This window comes from Dipodomys merriami, unplaced genomic scaffold (genome assembly GCF_024711535.1).
Source record: "Dipodomys merriami isolate MVZ:Mamm:240054 unplaced genomic scaffold, mDipMer1.0.p SCAF_22, whole genome shotgun sequence".
Taxonomy (NCBI): Eukaryota; Metazoa; Chordata; class Mammalia; order Rodentia; family Heteromyidae; genus Dipodomys; species Dipodomys merriami.
In genome coordinates this window covers 23,302,851-23,323,038 of record NW_027203604.1, presented here as the reverse complement: position 1 = coordinate 23,323,038, position 20,188 = coordinate 23,302,851, and the positions used below count along the sequence as shown (strand labels likewise).

At 38.5% G+C, this 20,188-nt stretch overlaps 1 protein-coding gene across 4 annotated transcripts in view; it reads right to left on the bottom strand.

Annotated features, from left to right (window-relative positions):
- The window catches only part of Aopep (aminopeptidase O (putative)), a 342,923-nt gene that overhangs the window by 113,485 nt on the left and 209,250 nt on the right, over window positions 1-20,188 (bottom strand). For all 4 annotated transcript variants that reach the window (XM_070033698.1, XM_070033700.1, XM_070033701.1 and 1 more), the window contains 3 exons: window positions 12,527-12,629; window positions 11,916-12,023; window positions 1,001-1,044 (listed from right to left, as the gene is read on the bottom strand). In XM_070033698.1, the coding sequence (XP_069889799.1) occupies window positions 1,001-1,044; window positions 11,916-12,023; window positions 12,527-12,629 (255 nt within the window). The remainder of the gene's footprint in view (window positions 1-1,000; window positions 1,045-11,915; window positions 12,024-12,526; window positions 12,630-20,188) is intronic.

Sequence of the window (20,188 nt, the reverse complement as noted above, 5' to 3'; positions counted from 1 at the left end):
AGTCTGAGATTTGAGAATCATGGCTCTCAGCCAGCTTCAGCAGAAAGCTCATAAACTGTTATCTCTGATTAACCACCAAAAACGCTTGAAGTAGACCTGTGGCTCAAGGGGTAGAACACTAACCTTGAGAAAAAAAAGCCAATTGATAGTTAAATGCCCTGAGTTCAAGCCCTAGTACCAGCACAAACAAAAACAAAATACAATATACAATATCTTACAATAACCCCTAAAGGTGACTATAATGAAGAATATTGCATTAGGACTAAATGATTACTGTATGTAAACTGTGTATACAGTAGCTATGCATAGAAGATGTTTGTTGTAATAAATAGGTCAATCAAAGCACCTACTTTGAGAACAGATGTAAATCTCCTTCAATCTTCTCTAAATCCCTGCCAATGAGGTTAGAAAACTAAAATTCAGAAGGAATAAGTTGCACTGTTGCAACATTTCGTAGGAACTAGAACAGCTGGGTTCAGAACCCATGAGAGAGCCTGAGCTCACATCTGATGCTTGTAGTATAATAGTACATATTTGCCTTCAGTTAAACAGTATGTCCTTTGCATAAAGACATAATACCTGGACAAGTTTTCATCTCCATTTTCTTCTCCATTCTTCTGTTCGTTTTAATTCAATTCTAATTTTGCAATGCTGGGGATTACACCTGGGGCTTTGTGCATGATAGCTCCCACTGAACTATACTCCCAGCCCTCTTCAGCATCTGAGGACACAGATTGTCCTTTGCTTGCCTCCTGCCCCACAATCAGGGCTCCTGACTCTGGGGAAACTTGGTTGTGCACACTAAATTCCATAGCTGCTTGGTCCTATCCCAACGTCTGGTTGATTAACTTGTGACTCCCTTGCTCCCTTGGTTACGTTAGTCTTTGACTCTACCAAAAAAAAAAAAAAAAAGAATTCTCTAGGTTGTCAAAAGCAAAACAATGATAAGGTCATTTTTTAAAGGTAAAATTAGGCTCTTGATTCCTAAATTGGTCCTCACCTTTTTTCTTCTGGAACGTTCTCCAACAACATTTCAAGGAAAGTCTAGAATAAGGGGAAAAAAGCAATCATTAAAGATGTTCATCAATAAATAACTGCCTGAAACCATAACATACACGCAGAATTCCCAGCTGCTGATAGCTTACCTGCTAAGGGAGCTTGACCTAGACCAATTCAGTAGGCTGTAGATTTAATTTATTAATTTTCCAGGGCTTTAGTCTAATTACTTAAAGAGTTTTGTTTGTTAAAAACCACAAATACATTTAATAATTTTAAATAAATTTTAAAATGTAAGGTTTGTTATTGTGACCTAACTCAATAATTTATTTCATTTTGTGTTTGGCTATTTTCCAAAGGCTGGCCATTAAACAGAGTAGTATCCCCTTCTTACTCATGTAAGAATTCTTCTAAATTCATAAACTTAACCTAGATTGTCAACTGAACAATCAAACTCCAAGAGGCTAATGACAAACTTACAATGTGCCTGCACTACTCTGTAGAAAAATCAATATAAAATCAAGATGATGAATATGCCAGTCAAGGAACAAAGACATTCTCAAATCCAAGGTTCAAGGGTTCCATTCTACCTGCAGCCTCTTATACTGCTATGAAAATTCTCAACTGCTGACATTTTTGATGTTGCACCATAGAATTTTTTTTTTAACCATACCAGGAGTGAGTAGCTTATGCCTGTAATCCTAGCTACTCAAGAGGGTGAGATCTAAGGACTATGATAGTCCTAGCCCAAGCAGTAAAGTCTGTGAGACTCTTATCTCTAATTAATCACAAAAACTGGAATTAGTTGTGGTTCAAGTGGTAGGACACCAACCTTGAGTGAAAAAGCTACAGGACAGCACCCAGGCCCTGACTTCAAGCCCCAGCACAAAAAGAAGAAGGAAAGAGGGGGGAGGGAGGGGGAAAAAGGGGGGAGGGAGGGAGAAAGAGAAAGAGGGGGGAAGGGAGGGAGAAAGAGAGAGAGGAAGGAAGGAAGGAAGGAAGGAAAGAAAGAAAGAAAGAAAGAAAGAAAGAAAGAAAGAAAGAAAGAAAGAAAGAAAGAAAGAGAAAGAAAGAAAGAAAGAAAGAAAGAGGAAGAAAGAAAGAAGGAAGGAAAGGGAAAGAAAGAAAGAAAGAAAGAAAGAAAGAAAGAAAGAAAGAAAGAAAGAAGGAAGGAAGGAAAGGGAAGGAAAGAAAGAAAGAAAGAAGGAAAGGAAGGGAAAGGAAAGGAAATTTTAATCTAAAAGCAGGGTTTTACACACACACATTCTGTATCTTTCATTAAGGAAAATTTCAAACAAAAAAGAAAGACAAACTAGGATAATTAACTTTTACATACTCACCAACTCACAGCCAATCCTATACCATTCACTTCCCTGTCTCTAATATTATTTACAAGTAAATGCCCAGTATCATATTTTCATCAACAAATGCTTTAATAAATATTTCTGAAAGATGTGGAGTGTGTGTGTGTGTGTGTGTGTGTGTGTGTGTGTGTGTGTGTGTGTGTGTGTATGAGTGTGCTGGTCATGGGGTTTGAATTTAGGGTCTGGGTACTCTCTCTGAGCTTTTCTATTCAAGGCTAACACTCTACCACTTCTGGCTTTTTGGTGGAGGTGGTAGTAATTAATTGGAAATAAGAGTTTCACAGATTTTCCTCCTCAGGCTAGGTTCAAACTGTCTTCCTAAGATCTCATCCTACCTAGTGCCTAATGAGGTCATTATCTTTATTCTTTTAAAATTAAATTATTTTATTATTAAAAAAAATTATTTGGCTGAAGCCAAGCATTGGTGGCTCATGCCTGTAATCCTGGCTACTTAGAAGGCTGAGATCTGAGGATTGAGGTTTGATGTCAGCCTGGGCAGGAAAGTCCTAGAGATTCTTATCTCCAAATAATAACCAGAAAACCAGAGTAGCACTGTGCTTCAAGTGGTAGAGCACTAGCCTTGAGCAAGACAGCTCAGAGACAGTGCCCATACCTTGAGTTCAAGACCCAGAGGTGGCCAGAGGTGTGGTGCAGTGGTATAGAAGGTACCTATAATTTTTAAAGAATTATTTTTGCAAAATGTTGAATTTATTTATCACAATCTAATATAGTAATAGAGTTCTCTGTAAATAGCATACATTATTTTTTCATTAGCTCATTGACATATTTTGGATTCTTAAAATCCAAGTACCATTTGGATTTACTAATTATTAGTAAGACATTAGTAAGAATGTCTTACTAATTTCACTTCATTATCTCCTTATAGCCCTACCCACCAAATGATCTCATATTTGCTTAGTAATTTATGCAAAATTATGTGGGAAAATTACATCAACTTAATGGTAAGGGGGAGAATTTAATTGCATGAAAAACAGGAAATTCATAATTAACCTTAATTCTGCCCTTTTGCCTTTTGCAATTACAATTGTGTCCTTTAACAAAACAAAACAAACCAGAATTGTAAAGCATCCCCCCATCCTGAATTCCCCCCCCATCCTGAATTTCCTGTGAATATAGGGTAAGTGCAGGAGGTCCCCATGAAGCCCTGCTTTATTTCCTAAGAAGCATATTTCATAAATAAAGCCCTTCTAACCAGGTTCCAGTAGCTCACGCCTGTAATCCTAGCTAGTTAGGAGGCTGAGCTCTCAGAATCCAGGTTCAAAGCCAAGCCAAAACAGAAAAAGTCCATGAGACTCTTATCTGTACTTAACCAATAAAAAGCCAGAACTGGAGATGTGGTTCACGTGGTAGAATGCCAGCCTTGAGTGAAAAAGCTAAGGACCCAGGCCCTGAGTTCAAGCCTTAGTACTGGCACAAAAGTAGAAAATAAAATCAAACCTTGCTTTCCAGCAGGTCACCATTCTGATGCATCTGTCTCCTCTTGCTTCAGAGCTGAGACCAGCAGGTAACACAGCAGTTAGCTGAACATGCCAATCAACGTGGAAATCACAGAATCCTAGCATCTGAACATCTCTAAGTTGTTCCCACAGGCTATAGGAATGTTCTTTCTACAGGACTCGCTATGCTTCTACACTATAATCCATCCAGTTCAAGGAGATACTTGTTTCTGGTCCAAGCAAGCAGTCTTTGTACCACCCATCAGTGGAACTGACCCAATTGTCCCTGCTTACTCCTTTTAAAGAACTAACCTGTAACTATGAAACATTCATTTTCCTGACTCATTTTTTTAAATTAGCATCTACCCCTGGAGTGGGCTTATGAAAAAGTCCTTCTGTACTCACCCCAATACAATGAAACAAAAAGAAATGTGTCTTAGAATTATTCCTTCCCTCACATCCTCTTTCCACTTCTTTCATCTGTCTTCATACTTTCTTTCAGAGAACTCACAGTTTTGGGAAAGCAATTTACAATCTTACCTGGACAAGGAGATTTCCCCCATGGCTCAGTCTTTATGAACCAAGTTAGCTAGCAACAAATAAGGGTCACAATTTGTAACCTCTTCAATATGCCCAAAACAAAACAACAAATAAAAGCCAAAAGCAAAACAAAAATAGTATTCTGAGAAGGGTGTAGATTGAAATGGTTCCAAGGCCACATCACAGTCAGAAAATATGTTTCTTAAGATTTATTTTCTTTTTAGTCTCTACTCTCCTAATAATATATATGTTAATCAAATCAATCTTTTTTGGTCATCACCCAATAATGCTAAATTAAGCATTATAACTTTTTAAAAAAACTAACACTGATTTGGGCACATGGCTAATTTAGTCATTATTTTTCAGTCATGGTGAAAGTATTCAATAAAAAGCAGGTGCATATAGATTCTACTGGATAAACTGTCACTGGATTGGTAATTATACAGGACTAGCAATTTGTATCAGATATTTTATAAGTAATTATTATGGTGTGGGAAAGAGGAAATAGGCAAAACAAATCATCAAAATGGCAAAGAAAGGACAGGATTGGCTGGGTAAAAACTGAGACGAAATGAGATTATCAGGAAGAAGGAAGTCATTGTTAGACTTGAGAGGGGTTTGATTAGAGCTGGAGGGATGATAATACTGAAATGCTGGGGTGATGGGTAGTCAGAAGTGAAAGTACATTGCAATTGTTAGAAGTAAAGAATTCCTTTATTCAAGGAAATCTTTGATATAAGAAAAAGCCTGGATCAAGGCCTTTCCTTGGCAATAACTAGTAATGTAAACAAAAACATGACCCATAATTTTTTTTTAAATTAAAAAAGTAGCAAAAACTTGGCCAGCACCATCCAAAAAGTCTAGCCTGCTGGCATAAACCTCAAAAAGAGGCAACCACAAGAAGAAGGCTGAAATTCCCCCATAGTTTCCAACTCTCCCTTTGTAGCTCCCCCAATATCATGCTTAGCAGTAGGAGTGCTGGTGAATTGCCAATCCCTGAAGATTCTCACAATTATCCACACATTTTGAGAGAAGTAGGAATATTTTTTAATCTTCCTTTTTATTGCAGAAGGACTAGAACTCTTTGTTGGAGATTGAGGGCCAATACACAGAAAGTAAATAGCTCAGAGTCATTCTGATAAATTGTGCAGGTATGCTGTAGGGCTCCAATCTGAATTGAAGGCACAATCTTATTTGAAGGGGCACCTGCAATGGGAGAAAAAAAACTATACCTAATATTAAGACACGGAAATCTTCATTGTTGGTGGTCATGGGGCTTGAACTCTGGGCTTAGGCACAGTACTTGAGCTCTTCAGCTCAAGGAGAGCACTCTACCACTTGAGCCATAGCACTACTTCTGGTTTTCTGGTGATTAATTGGGATAAGAGTCTCATGGACTTTCCTGCCCAGGCTGGCTTTGAACTGTGATCCTCAGATCTCAGTCTTCTGAGTAATTAGGATTACAGGCGTGAGCCAGCAGCACCCAGCTAAGACACAGAAATCTTGATGGGGTTTTTAATGATTTTTTAAAAAAGAGAAGTAGAGAGAATTCATCGAACAAAGACCACATACAAGTCTATGTAGTTTGTTCCCTTCATTCATCCATGTGTAATATGAAAGTTTCAGACTGTATCTTGGAGGTAGAAAAATAAGCCTTGTATTTATCCAATATATGTAAGAATGAAAAAATAAAAGATGGGGTCAGTACTAGCCATGCTGAGAGTGAGAAAAAAAAGACGACTATGTATCTATGTAACTAGAAGTATGTAAACTATTGTAACCTAGAAAGAAACATAACACCTAATAGACAAAGGGTCCAAGGAACAAAAGAAAACATTCCATGAGTGCTTTACAATGTGAAATAAATTAATAACAGTTAAAAAAGACAATATAAATTTACCAAAATGAAAGCTTATAAAAAGATGACAAAATAAAATGAGATGACTGGAAATAAGGAGCAAAATAATACCATTATAGGAATATAATTTAAAAAACAAAACCCATCAATGAGTAGAAATGAAAGAAAATAACACTAATAATAAAGGGAAGAGAAACAAAGGACATGAAAAAGATAAAGCAATTAGTAAATACTATATGTATGGAGACAAAGAAGTTACAAAACTGGTAACCTTGAAATGCAGTGGGGGTGGGGGGGGGAAGTGTTTAAGATAAAATTAAGACAACCTCACTGAAGAATACACAGTGTGTATTGTTTTCTGGAGGGCAGAGGGAAAACAATGCAGAATCATCCATACCATCCCATTTCCTAATTAAATTACTAAACAAGAGATTATGGAATTCTTCTGTTCTCTAAATGGTATAAGAGGGTAAAGTAAATTCAGAAGTATTTTTTTTTTCAAAGAATTGTTTATTCTTAGAAAGTAGTGGAGATATGTCTATCAAGTTCTAAGGAAATAGAATGTGGATCAAAAGTACTATATCTAGCTTTTTTGTTTGTTTGTTTTTGGTCAGTCATGAGGCTTGAACTCTGGGCCTGGGCACTGTCCCTGAGCTCTTCAACTCTACCACTTTGAGCCACTGTGCCACTTCCGTTTCTGGTGGTTAATGGGAGATAAGAGTCTCATGGACTTTCGTGTCTGGACTGAGCCTCCTGAGTAGCTAGGATTACAGGCATAAGCCACCAGTGCCTGGCTGGTCTCTAGCTATTTTTTAGTTTGAATACAAACCACAGTTCTCTCTTATTCTTAAGCAGTAAGAACTTGAAGTCATATGTGAAATGGCAACTTCAACATCAATTTGTTAATGAAATTCAGCCAACTAAGAGTTGATTCAAAATAAAATATTCAGGAATATGGAAGTTTTATATAAATAGGACTATTTTCTATGTATTTTTTGTGTTGTGTTTGTAATGCTGGGGTCTTTGTGCATGCTAGCAAACATTCTATTGCTAAATTACGTTCTATAGTTATTTTTGGATGATGGAATTTTGAATGATGTTTTAATTCCTTCTTTGTACTTTTCCATATTGCTTCACTTTTTGTAATGAGTACATAGCAGTTCAAAGAGCAGTAATTTCCAACTATAAAGCAAAGCTATAGTAATCATGACAGTATGAAACTGTCATTACGTTAGAAATGGTGATCAATATAATTGAGATTCCAGAAATAAACTCTTAAATTAATGGTCATTGGTTTATTTTTTTTTCTTTTTTTTCTTTTAGGTCTGGTCGTGGGGCCTGAACTCTGGACCTGGGTGCTGTCCCTCAGCTCTTCAGCTCAAGGCTAGCGCTCTACCACTTGAGCTACAGTGCCACTTCCAGCTTTTTTTTTCTTTTTTGCTTATGTGGTGCTGAGGAATCGAACCCAGAGCCTCAGGCAGGCAAGGCAAGTGCTCTACCACTGAGCTACCTTCCCAGCCCTGGTTTATTTTTTTTCAAGGAAAGAAAACTAATAGTCTTTCCATGAAATATTTATGGCACCGATAGGTATTTATATCTAAAAGAATTAAGTTAGACCATTATCCTTATACCATAAGCAACTAATATAAATTAGGTCAGAAACTTAAATGTAAGAGCTAAAAATATAAAAATTTTAGAAAAAAACATAGAAGTTAATCTTCAGGAACTTTTTAGGCAATAGTTTTTAGATATGGCAATCCTGGAGAAATAAGCAAGTAAAGAGAAAAGGGATAAATTGGACTTGTCAACAACAACAACAACACCTTTTCCCATTGTAAAGAATACTACCAGAAAAGTAAAAAAAAAAAAAAAAAAGACAGTATATGAAATGAAGGAAAATATTTACATATATTTGATGAGACATATCCAGAATATATGAAGTACTGTTTTAATATACTAATAAAAAACAACGTAAATAAAAAGTAAGTAAAGGAAAACTATGCATGGTGGAACATATCTATAATCCTAGGAGAAGCAAGAAATTATGAGTTTGAGACCAGCCTAAGCTATATAGTAAGACTCTATCTCAAAAAAAAAAAAAAAAGTCACAAAAGTGCCCTCTCCAGCTGGAGTTTCTGCTACTTTCTTTCATGGCTTTCCATACACTTTCAAAGAAACTTTCCATTGTTAAAAAAAAAAAAGGGAGGGGGGAGGAAAAGGAAGAAAGGAGGAAGAAGGTAAAGAATTTTAATAGAAATTCATTGCCAATAAGAACATAAAAAATGTTTCACAGCAATAGCCACTAGAGAAATGCAAATCAAAACCATCATGAAATATAGTTTTATACCAGAATAACCAAAAAAATCAAAAGGCAGTAAGTGTTGACAAGCATGTAAAGAAACTAGAATTCTTGTGCTTAAATGGTATGAAACCACAAGACAGTTTCTCAAAAATCTGAAAACAATTGCCATATAATACCAGTTCTAATATATACATACACAAAAGAATTGACAGCATAGACTCAAACAGATATTTAAGCACTAATGTTTTTTAGCAGCATTAGTCACAACAGCCAAAAGGTGTGAACAACTCAAATAAATGTACATGAATGCTGAATGGATAAACAAAATATGGTATGTGTTTCCAATGGACTATTGAAAGGAAAATAATGGCTACAACGTGGCTGACCCTTGAGGCCATTAGGCTAAGTGAGGTAGGCAGACACAAAAGCATGAAAGGATAAAAAAAATTGTGTAGTTCTACTCACATGAACAAACTATAGTAGTCAAGCCCATAGAAACAGAGAGTAGAATGGTGATTGCCTAATACTGAGGGCTGAAAGAGAGAAGAATGAGAAATGACTGCTTAATGTGTTCAAAATTTCTGTTTGGGAAGATGAAAAATTTATGGAGAATAGATGATAGTAATGGTTGCCCAAAAATGTAAGTGTACTTAACTCCACTTAAGTGTATACTTAGGAATGGATAAAATGGTAAATTTTGTTGTATTTATATTTTATCATAATTAATAATATTTAAAATGTTTTAAATGGAGCCAGGGACATAGCTCCAGTGGTAGAGCACTTGCATAGCAAAGTGTGAGGCCCTGAGTTGAAAGCCAAGTACTAACAACAAAAAAATACTCACAAAGCTGATCATTCAAAGTTGATCACTTGAACTCAAGATCAAGACCAGTCTAGGCAACATAATAAGGCACACAGAAAAAAATGAAGCACTGATGCATATATACTGTTTAACTTTGGAAACATGTGATGTAAATCAGATACAAAAGATTATAAATATGTATATATAATACATGTGATTTGCTTCTATGAAATACGTATAATAGACAAATTCATAAATGTAAAAAGTAGATTGGTGGTTATCTTCCCTATGGGGAAGTGACTGCTATAGATTTTTTTTGAGATTGATAAAGATATTCTAAAAATAGATAATTCTATTGGGAGTGGTAGCTCACATCTGTATACCTAGCTTCCCCAGAAGAAGAGATTGGGGGAACTGTACTTCAAGACCACCCAGGGGAAAAGTTCAAGGGACTGTATCTCAACCAATAAAGAGCAAGACATGGTGGCTTGTGCCTTCCATCCCAATTATGTGGAAAGCTTGAAATACAAGTAAGAGGATCATGATCCAAGAAGGGCAAAAATGAGACCCTGTTAGAAAAATAATGAAAGCAAAACAGGAGTGGAAACAGCTCAAGAGATAGGGCTTATAACGATTAAGTAAAAATCTCTGAGTTCAAGTCCCACTATGGTAAAAGATTTTTAAAAAAAATAAGTAATGTTGGTGAGCATAAAATTTTATAAACACACTAAAAAAATCACTGATTAGGTGGGTGCTAGTGGCTCATGCCCATAATCCTTGCTACTCAGGAGGCTGAAATCTGAGGATCACGGTTTGATGCCAGCCCAGGCCAAAAAGTCCCTATGAGAATCTTATCTCCAATTAGCCATTTAAAAACCAGAAGTGAAGCTGTGGCTCAAAGTGTAGAATGCTAGCCTTGAGCAAAATATGTCAAGGACAGTGTCCAGGACCTGAGTTCAAGCCTCACAACTGACAAAGAACGTCCCCCCCACCCCCCCACTAACTAGAGCACTTTTTTTTTGTGCCAGTTCTGGGAATTTAACTCAGGGTCTGAGTGCTTAAACTCAAGGCCTAGATGCTGTTCCTTAGCCTTTTTTGCTCAAGGCTAGCACTTTACCACTGTACTTTACCACGTAAGCCACAACTTTTCTTCTGCTAGTTGGATGATAACAGATGGCTAGTTGGAGATAACAGAGTCTCAAGAACTTTCCTGTTCCAGGCTGGCTTTGAACCTCAATCCTCACATCTCATCCTCCTGAGTAACTAAGAATATAGGCATGAGCCACAGGTATCCAGCCTAGAGCTATTTTTAAATAGGATTTTTATGGTATGTGAATTATATCTGAATATATGTGAATTAAGGTTCTTAAAGAGTCAAGCAAAAGAAAAATTGATCAACTTGGTTGAGAGAGTACTAAATGGACCTTTAGGAGTTTATGAGAAATCAGAATCTCAGAAGTCACAGTAAATACAAGGTACTCATTTGACACAGCAGGAATTTGGACTTATCAGTCAACCAACCATATGGTACTTGTAAATTGATTCTTAAATCTCTCTCTACTAGCTACTTAAAAGATTAAAAGAATTCAGAAATGTACCTATGTCTTCTTGTTATACTCATGTTATTCCCTCCACATATGTTCAGATTATACATATGTATCCTTTAGCTCTAACATGGATAATGTAGCTCACAAGTTTATGTGAGTGCTAGGTGCTGGTGGCTCACATCTATAATCCTAGATACTCAGAAGGCTGAGATATAAGGATTGAGGTTCAAAGCCAGCCCAGGCAGACAAGTCTGTGAAACTCTCATCTCCAATTAGCCAGCAAAAATTGGGTGCATCATCTGTTCTCTGTCAGCTATGAGGACAACTTTTTGAACCTCTCACTCTTTGTTAGATTTCTTGCTATGTGCTGCTCTACTTTCTTGCTATGTGCTGCTCTACTTTGCAAACTGACAAGGTCTTTCTCTGATAGTTTTATGTCTGAAGAGTTCAATATGTATTGCTATTAATTTGTTTATCAAATATTCATGGCAGATCTACTGTATGTCAGCCATGTATTATATATAGGTGAAATAAAAGGTCCTACTGAGTGGAAGCGATAGAAAAAAACACTCCAGAAATTAAAATATGATTATAAATATAACAGCAATGACACTGAAGACAATCAACAGGGCAGAGGAGTAGAGAAGAGGCTGATGCATATGTGTCATCAGCTAGGATGACTTTGACACTGTGGCATCAAATGACGATCCAAGGGTTCCAAGTACAAAATCTTGTAAAGATAATTCCAGCCAGAGAAAATAATAGTCTTAGTTTGTTCTTGTTGTCAATGTCATTTAGGACACAACACTTTTACTGTTTATCACTATGCAGGACATTCTTTGGGGTTACAACTTGTCCTTGAACTCTCAGGAGCTTGCTCTCCCCCTAGACCAACAATTCCCTTGTATTCACTTCATTAACTTTCTCTTTTTCCCCCTTGCATAAAATGCTAAATCTTTCTCCTGTTTTTCATACTGACATCATCCAATCCCCACATGCTACATTACCTCCCATTGCATATCAGGTTCTCATGAGGACCCATAAATTACCTGTGAAAGAATCAACTGCCCATGAAACATGTGCACAAATTTTCTTAAGAATGAAAAATAGGTTTCATCTCCAAGGGTTCTGGCAAGAAATCGCAGAAGGAAGTAGCCCTAGGAGAAAAAAAGAAGAGAGAAAAACAAAGATGCTGTGCTTCCCCACACAAGCACTATGCACTCTGTGTATGTAGAAGGTGCCACCTTTCTCTCCCAGGCTACCCTTTATATTCTGACCAGGAAGGATGGACATGGACATGAAGGATAGTCTTTAGCCCCCTTGTTAACGCTAAAACCACCTGTTTTGACCTGGTTCACATGAGTCAAAAGAGAAGAGAGGCTCAGTACCTCTCTTCTTCAGCCCCCAGGATTAACGATTTCAGCCTAAAATGCTTCCTTTTTATCCATTTTCCAGGTTGAAAATTATAGCAATTAGAAAGTTTGACCTGAAGTGGCCTAGGGTATGAAGTGTTTTAATTAGTGGGCACTAAGATTCTGCCTCAGGAAATATCATTACAGTGTTGATTTTTTTTTTTTTGCTTTGCTTCAAACATATTGCTAATCTTTGTTAGGTAATTGTTTAACTTAAAAGTAGCTTCTGCCATTAATTGTTCGGTTACCTTTAAATAGTGAACCTGCATGAAGGTCTTCTCTGGATTGAGGCCATGTTTGACAACAGATGCTCCTGAGTCACTCACATGGCCAGTTTTCTCTTTTCTGGGTCTGAAATGATACAGTAATAATTTCTTTGAGTACAGCATATTCATAACTACTTAGGGCATAGTAGCATCTTATTTCTTATTTTTAGAGCTGCTTAATAGTGTCTTAATTAAATTCAATAGTACAGGGTATAATTTAAGAGGGTTTATATTGCAAATTCATATAGTGAACAAGGAGACATTTTTATTTAGGTTGGCAACTTGAGGTTGGCTATTGGCAATATGTTATATCATCCTATCCAAGATGAAAGCCTGCCAGACCCTCAAGGAATCTAAGCTTCAACATGAATTATTTAAGAACTTACCATTTCTTGGTGTGAATGATGGACTGGGAAAGGCAATGGAAAATGTAGCCTTACTTGAGAAATTAAAGAATGAGTGTATGTGTGTGTACATGTGTCTGTATGTGTATTTTTAAAAACTGAAACATTATCTACCTCTCTGAATTTACACTTAATAATTAAGCTACCTGTAAGAATTGCTGGCATTTTGAACCCATTTTCGAACCACAAATTTAAAAAAAGGTGGCAAGTGCTCCTGTTTTAGATTAGGTGGTAGTATCAGAAATCAGAGTCTCCAGTCTCCTCAAATAAGAGAAATTGAGGCATACAACAATTGGGTCTAGGCTTACAGTCTTATGACCAGTTTTGATTTGCAGTGACAGGATTGAGGCCATATCTCCTTATCATTCAATATATTTTAAGAAGACAGGAACTCCAAAAAATGGGGAAAAAAAGGTTTTTTTTTTAATTTTACTTTTTGTGGTTCTTTCTTGTTCCTTTCTGTTTTTCCCCTTTTGTCGCTGCCTTTCATTTCTGTGCCTTTTGTATTGTATGTAAGTATCTGATTTGGGGAGGGGAAGGGGAACACAGAAATGGTGGGACAAAGAGTGACTAATTCAGCAATGCTACTCACTAGACACTATGTTGGAAATGAAACTATACAACTTGGGGGGAGAGGGGTAAGAAGGAAAAATTGGGAGAAAATCAAGGAGGGGGGTATCACTGTTCAAAAGAAATGTACTCAATACCCAATTTATGTAACTGTAACCCCTCTGTACATCACCTATACAATAATTTTTTTTTAAAAAAAGAAGATAGGAAAATATAGTACAAGGTTCAAAGCTGTTGGAATCTGAAAGAATGAATATCAGCCTTTCTTCTGGCCTTTACTAGCAGGTTATTTAAATTTTCTGTCCTTTAGTTTACTTGCAGTAAAATAATAACAGTCTTTCCTAGGTGCTGTGAAGAACAATTGTAATAATATATTGCAAAGCCTCTAGCAAGTGCTAGGAATATAGAAACTACTCAATACAATTAATAACATATTCTAACTGCTTTAGAACAAAGAATTCCTGACATAGCTTTAGACAACTATGCCAGGACACTACCCCAGCAGACACAAGTCTGTGGTGACCAGCCACCAGAGAAAATTACAGAGTTTCAGTTTTCTTATATGATCCCTGACTTACATACATGACCATACTTGTATGAATAACTAGCTCCTTTCCTCACTTCAGTCTCCACTGAAATTCTCAGCTCTTTCCTCCTGCTCTCAAGTTGGTCTGGGACAGATTGTTTTCACAGAGCAATAAAAGACACACCAGATCTGCTAGGTGTGCCCATAGTCTTGGGAAAAGATGGCTTCTCCAGAAATGACCTGAATTCACACCAGATTGCCCAACCCCAAGACAGGGCAGAGGTGCTGGGAGTTTCTTGTGTCCTTCATTGAGAGTATGAAAGGGAAGGAACACAGAAGGATGATGCCAATTTCTTGACTTTCAGGCTCTGGTTCCAAATGATGCTTTAGGTGGCTGCTTTTTCCCCTTTGCCTAAAAATGTCCTTCCAGATCAAATCCATCCCGTACTCTCTTCCACCACCCACTCCAAGAAAATTCTTTTATGCTGACAGCATCTTCCAGCAAATGGATAAGTCTCCCAGAGCTTCCTTTTAAAGTAGCTTTGGAGCCAGCAGCAGCCGGGCACAGGCAAGCTTTGTGAGAAGTCACAGCAGTGTTTTTCATGAGGAAACGACACTCCATCAATGGAGAAGGAAAACTTCTATCTGTGTGTGACCTGTGTGCTCATGATCCCAGGTCTGTGAACAGATACAAAGTGGGGGAGAAAGCAGAAGACCACTGACCTTTCCCGTGCAATAACACAGGTAAAGCTCATAGCTGAGTGAAAGACATCAGACCCACAAAAAATGAACCCCACAAATGGGCAAAACTGAACAATGAACACTCAGAGCCCACTGAGATTGGAGCTGCTCAAGTTTGAGACCAGCCTGGGATACACGGAAAGATCATGTCTAGGTGTGAGGGGGAAAATAGCTGCACATACACATTATGTGAGAATAAAGGGAAATCACTTAGAAATGGGGGTTGCTGTTCATGTGCTGTGAGCACATTGAACTGAGCCCACTATACCTGAGGGCCAATTAAATGTCTTTGAAATGACAATGCAAAATACATGACCATGGCAAGTCCTATTGGCTCAACTTACTCCATTTTATTCTATCTTCTTCCATGCCTGCTTTACAATGAATCTGAAAAGCTCATTTTCCAAGTGTTCCTTGTAACTATGAAGGCAAAAGACTTAGTCTAGGCCAATAAGACATACATAAGCACGTATCTACTAAGGTTGTAAGTAAGGTTCTGGGAAGGCTCTTGCCTATTGTACAGAGTGGAAAATATGACTAGTACTATACTTCTGCCCTCTAAACAATGGATAGAAGTGCAGCAGCCATCTTGCAACTGTGAGGCAACAATGGAAAGTAGAAGGAAATGAAATAAAGTCTTTAATGACATCATTCAGCTCCTGGCCGGCATACTGCTTGACTTCTGAGTTCCTATTATGTGAGAAAAATAACCACAATTTGTTTAAGTTGATATCACTTTACTATTAATTGTAGCCAGATTTGTTCCTAATCGCTGGACAATTGGACTAGTACTAAGCTAATATGTCCTGGTTATTTTCTATGCCATTTACTCTGCCAAACTCTCCTTATACATCAAGACCTCCACCCCTCATTAAAAACTTCATGACTCATCTAGCAATTATGACCATTTATAAGCTACAGAAAGTGAGCCCTAGAGGATATACAAAGCTGGGTAGTGGCTGAGTATACAGGTCAGAATCCAGGTCCATGGGGGCACCAAAGCAAGTGCTATATTTTCTTTACCTGTAAAGTCTGTGATGAAGCTCAGATAACATGAAAGCATTTTGTAAATGCAAAAATAGTAATCATCTCTTAGACATTAAACTCCAGTATTTATCCCTTGGCTATAACACATGGAATGCAAGAGATCAAGTTACCAAGGTCATCGGGGCTCTAATGCCCTTGGTTTTTGTTGTACCTGGCACCAAATGCAACAACAGAGATAGACATGACCTTTTCCTTTCCTACTGCCCTCACAGAAGCCACGTGGATAAAGAGCAGACAGTGCTACTTGATACACAGTGATGTGATATGGAATTGAGCCCCTTGAAGGAAGAACCAATCTTGCAGGACTACGAGCAAGGGTGGGATTTGGGGAAATGCCTCTGTGAGGTGTTCAGGCATGTCAGCTGGGTCTGAACACTTACTGCTCTGTCCCAGCCCCAGCAAGGCCATCTGCCAGCTCACGTCTCATATCCTTCAGCAGTCAATGTGAGAGCCATGAGATTTCTGCAGCTATAAACCCAGAATTGCTGTGCCTGAGCCAGGGACTAGGCATCCCAGAAATGAGACAGAAGGGAATTAGTGAGCATTTCAATGTCCCTACTGCCTATCACTGGTAGCAGAGCTTCACTCAATCCACATTAATAAGGGAAGTGATCCACTACCCACCCTGTGTAGAAACTGGCCTCCTGATACCCATCTGTACCCCAAATGCACAAGACCTCTAGGGGAAGCAGAAGAAAGGCTGGTTAAGAACTTTGGCATGAACCTTGACTCTGCATGTGACTTTGAGTATGACCTCATGAAGCCCATGTCATCAGTAAACAGAAGGAAATGATAGTAACCTTGGTGTCTCCATGGGTTGTGGTATCTAAATGTATTATCCAGTGTTCCTGCTGGCATTTAATGAGCATAATATAAACACTGCTATTATCACTCTAATGCATTCTAATAGGGACTGAAGGAATACCTTCTGACCAGCAAAGGCCAAAAAAGTGGGTCCCCTGACGTGGGTGAGATACTATTATTGCTGGGGAAATGCTGCTCAGGAGCTTTCCATCCTACTACTGTGGTGACTTCTCTAGCAAGTCTACACTACTTTTTAATTGGGTACAACATAGCCTTGTATCTTCCCTTTAAAGCACAAAACTTTTAAGGGTAGTTTTTAAGGCTTGGTAGAAAGAAAGAGAGAAAGAAAGAAAAAAGAGAGAAGGAGAAACAGGAAGAGATAGAAAACAAAAGGAAAGAAAGAGAAAGAGAAAAATGGAAGGAAGGAAGGAAGGAAGGAAGGAAGGAAGGTAGGAAAGAAGGAAAGAAGGAAGGGAGGGAGGGAGGGAGGGAGGGAAGAAAATCCATAAAAGCTACTTAAGGAAATAAGACAGATTTTACACATTCATTCCCTTTAGTCTATCCTACTCTGAAGAGATTACTAAAACTCTGGATTAAAAAAAAAAATAAATGGAGTCAATTTTAAGCTCTTTTTTGGGGGAAGGGGAAAGCAATTTCTTCATAAAATGTATGTTATGAAAGCTTGCTACTAATTAGCCCTTGTAGTGCCGCCAGAGGACTGGAGAAAGGATTATGGACATGTTTAACTAATAAATTGACTTTGTATCTGAGCTACTGTTCACTGGCAAGTTTGTGAGCTTTTCAAAATGGATTCAACAGTGGTTGGACATGAAGGACTTTCCCCAATGGGACCATTATCCTGTAGCCGACACAGCGGGCTAGCACTCTGGTGTTGAAAAAGGCAATTGCCAAGATGATTTAAGACAGATGGAGGCATCTCTCTGAGGAGCCACAGGAAAATGAGGAAGGCCAATGAGCCAGTGATTGGCACTATAGGAAAGAGAGGTCAGCTGCTAAAAAAAAAAAAAAAAAAAGGTGATACAGCAGGCACAATTGTGGAAAGCTCAAAGGAACACCACAAATTTTGGAATGCTGGTAGGAAAGTGAAAGACACTTAGAAAAGCAATAAGCATCACTATAAAACTAATAATATCAGGTTTGGAATGGGAATAAATCAGAAACTACATTCTAACAGGGAAAAAACTTAAACAAGAAAAAAATCTAGGAACAGATTAACATAATCATCTGATCACCATATTTCCATGCTAGCCATCACAATAGATGATTTGAATACATTTTTCAAAGGAGACAGAAAGGAAAGTCGAGAGCATGGAATCCAATTTGACTACCCAGGGAGTTTCTGGTTGGGGTGAACTTTCAAAAGACACATGCAGAAGATGAATGGAGAGAAAATAGACCCAAACCAAACATGAGAGATTAGGAAAACTTATTGCCAGGAAGGCAATGGTTCAGAATGAGCTGATGCTAACAGAAAATGCTCAGGACAACACCAAGGGCATTTGATATGAGCACGGGAGCCTCCAGAAGTCAAGGCTGTTGAGAGGTGACAGCACTACTTGGCTCTCGCTTGCTTCAATTTTTCTGCCAAGGAGAATGAGTTTTAAGCTATCTGTGCCAGACAAGCTCTGCAGTGGAGTTGTTGTTGTCTGGCACAGATATGAGGTCTTTGTTATCCCGTACCATTCCAAGCAGGTGGAGGGACAGACCACAGCTCTGACATCACAGGTTGCATGGGGGATTAAATCATGGAGACAGTGGGAAAGGAGGTGATAGAAGTAGAGAAACACCTAGTTTGCAAAGAAAGTGGGAATTTAGAGGAGATGAGGCAAATTTATCATGAAATTATTGAATAGTTTGTGAGCTTTTAGAAGAAAAATGATGACCTACAGGAATTAGCATGGGGCCCCAAGGGCCAGGGCAGAAACACCCGGTGACATGCTAGTGAAGCAGCTAGCAGAATAGATGCCATGGTGTATGCTAGTGAATGTCTAAGTAGTAGTTTCAAGGCTTCATAAAAGCAGAACTCCAAGAGTGTGGATTAATTATTTGCTATAACCTGAAGGGGAGTCCTCAGGACTCTGCCTAAGGAATGAGGATTTACTGGTTTAACGTATTTGCACATGAGCTGAAGCTGGGAGTTCACCTGGCTGACCCACAGACAGTCAAGAAAAGTAGCATAGTTGAGGCCAGCTGGGGCAAATGTCAGTGACACTCCATTCGAACAAGAAGCCAGGGAATGCTTAGATAGAAGGATCATTGACTGACCAGCCCTGAATGAAAATAATGGAAGTCTACTCCCAAAATAATGAAAGCAAAAAAGGGTCTTAGGGCATAGCTCTAATACTACAATACCTGCCTAGTAAGTGCAAGTCTTTGTATTTAAACCCTAGTACTACAACAAACAAGCAAATAAAAACTAGTTACCAGAGGCTAAAAAGAGACCCAATTAATAAGAAATCAATATTCAGTAGGAATTAGGAGATTTTAAAAATAAATGGTTTAAGCCAGGGGCCAGTGGCTCAATGCCCACTACTTGGGAAGCTGAGATCTGAGAATCGTGGTTCATAGCCAGCCCAGGCAGGAAAGTCTGTAAGACTCTTATCTCTACTAGACTACCAAAAAAAGTGGAAGTGCAGCTGTGGCTTAAGTGGTAGAGTGCTAGCCTTGATCAAAAGAAGCTCAGGGACAGTGCTCAACACCCCCCCCCCCCGTCACCCCCTGCCAAAAAAAAAACCCAATGGATTACCTATGGAAAGAGTGTAGCACATTAAATTGTCTATAAACCCAATACACAGGAAGAGGCAACTGATACGGCTTCCAAAAAGTAAGCTCAATGGCAGGTTGGATCAATAGGAGGAACTGGATTTAAAATGGGAAATACTGTGGAGCTGGGTTCTCAAGTCAGTGTCCCTGGTCATTGGATCAGCCCTGACACTTAGCTGTGTAAACATGGTGACCAGTTTCACATCTCTGCACCTATTTCCTCATCTACAAGTCAGGGAGAAAGATAGAACCTTAGTACTTACAGTTATCATAAAGGACCAACATACAAATTAATTTAAATAATGTTTTTAGGATACTTAGAACAGTGGCATATATAGAAAGCACTCAATGAATGCTAAGGAGATTTTAAAAAAAAGAGCTGGAAGCCGGGCGCTGGTGGCTCACGCCTGTAATCCTAGCTACTCAGGAGGCTGAGATCTGAGGATCGCGGTTCAAAGCCAGCCCGGGCAGGAGAGACCGTGAGACTCCTATCTCCAATAAACCATCAGAAAACCGGAAGTGGCGCTGTAGCCCAAGTGGTAGAGCGCTCGCTTTGAGCTGAAGAGCTGAGGGACAGCGCCCAGGCCCAAGAGTTCAAGCCCCACGACCGACAAAAAAAAAAAAAAAAAAAAAAAAAAAGAGCTGGACACTGGTGGCTTACACCTGTAATCCTACCTGAAATCTCAGGAGGCTGAGATATGAGGATCTCAGCTCAGGTAGGAAAGATTGTGAGACTCTTAATGTCCAATTAACCACCAAAAAGTCAGA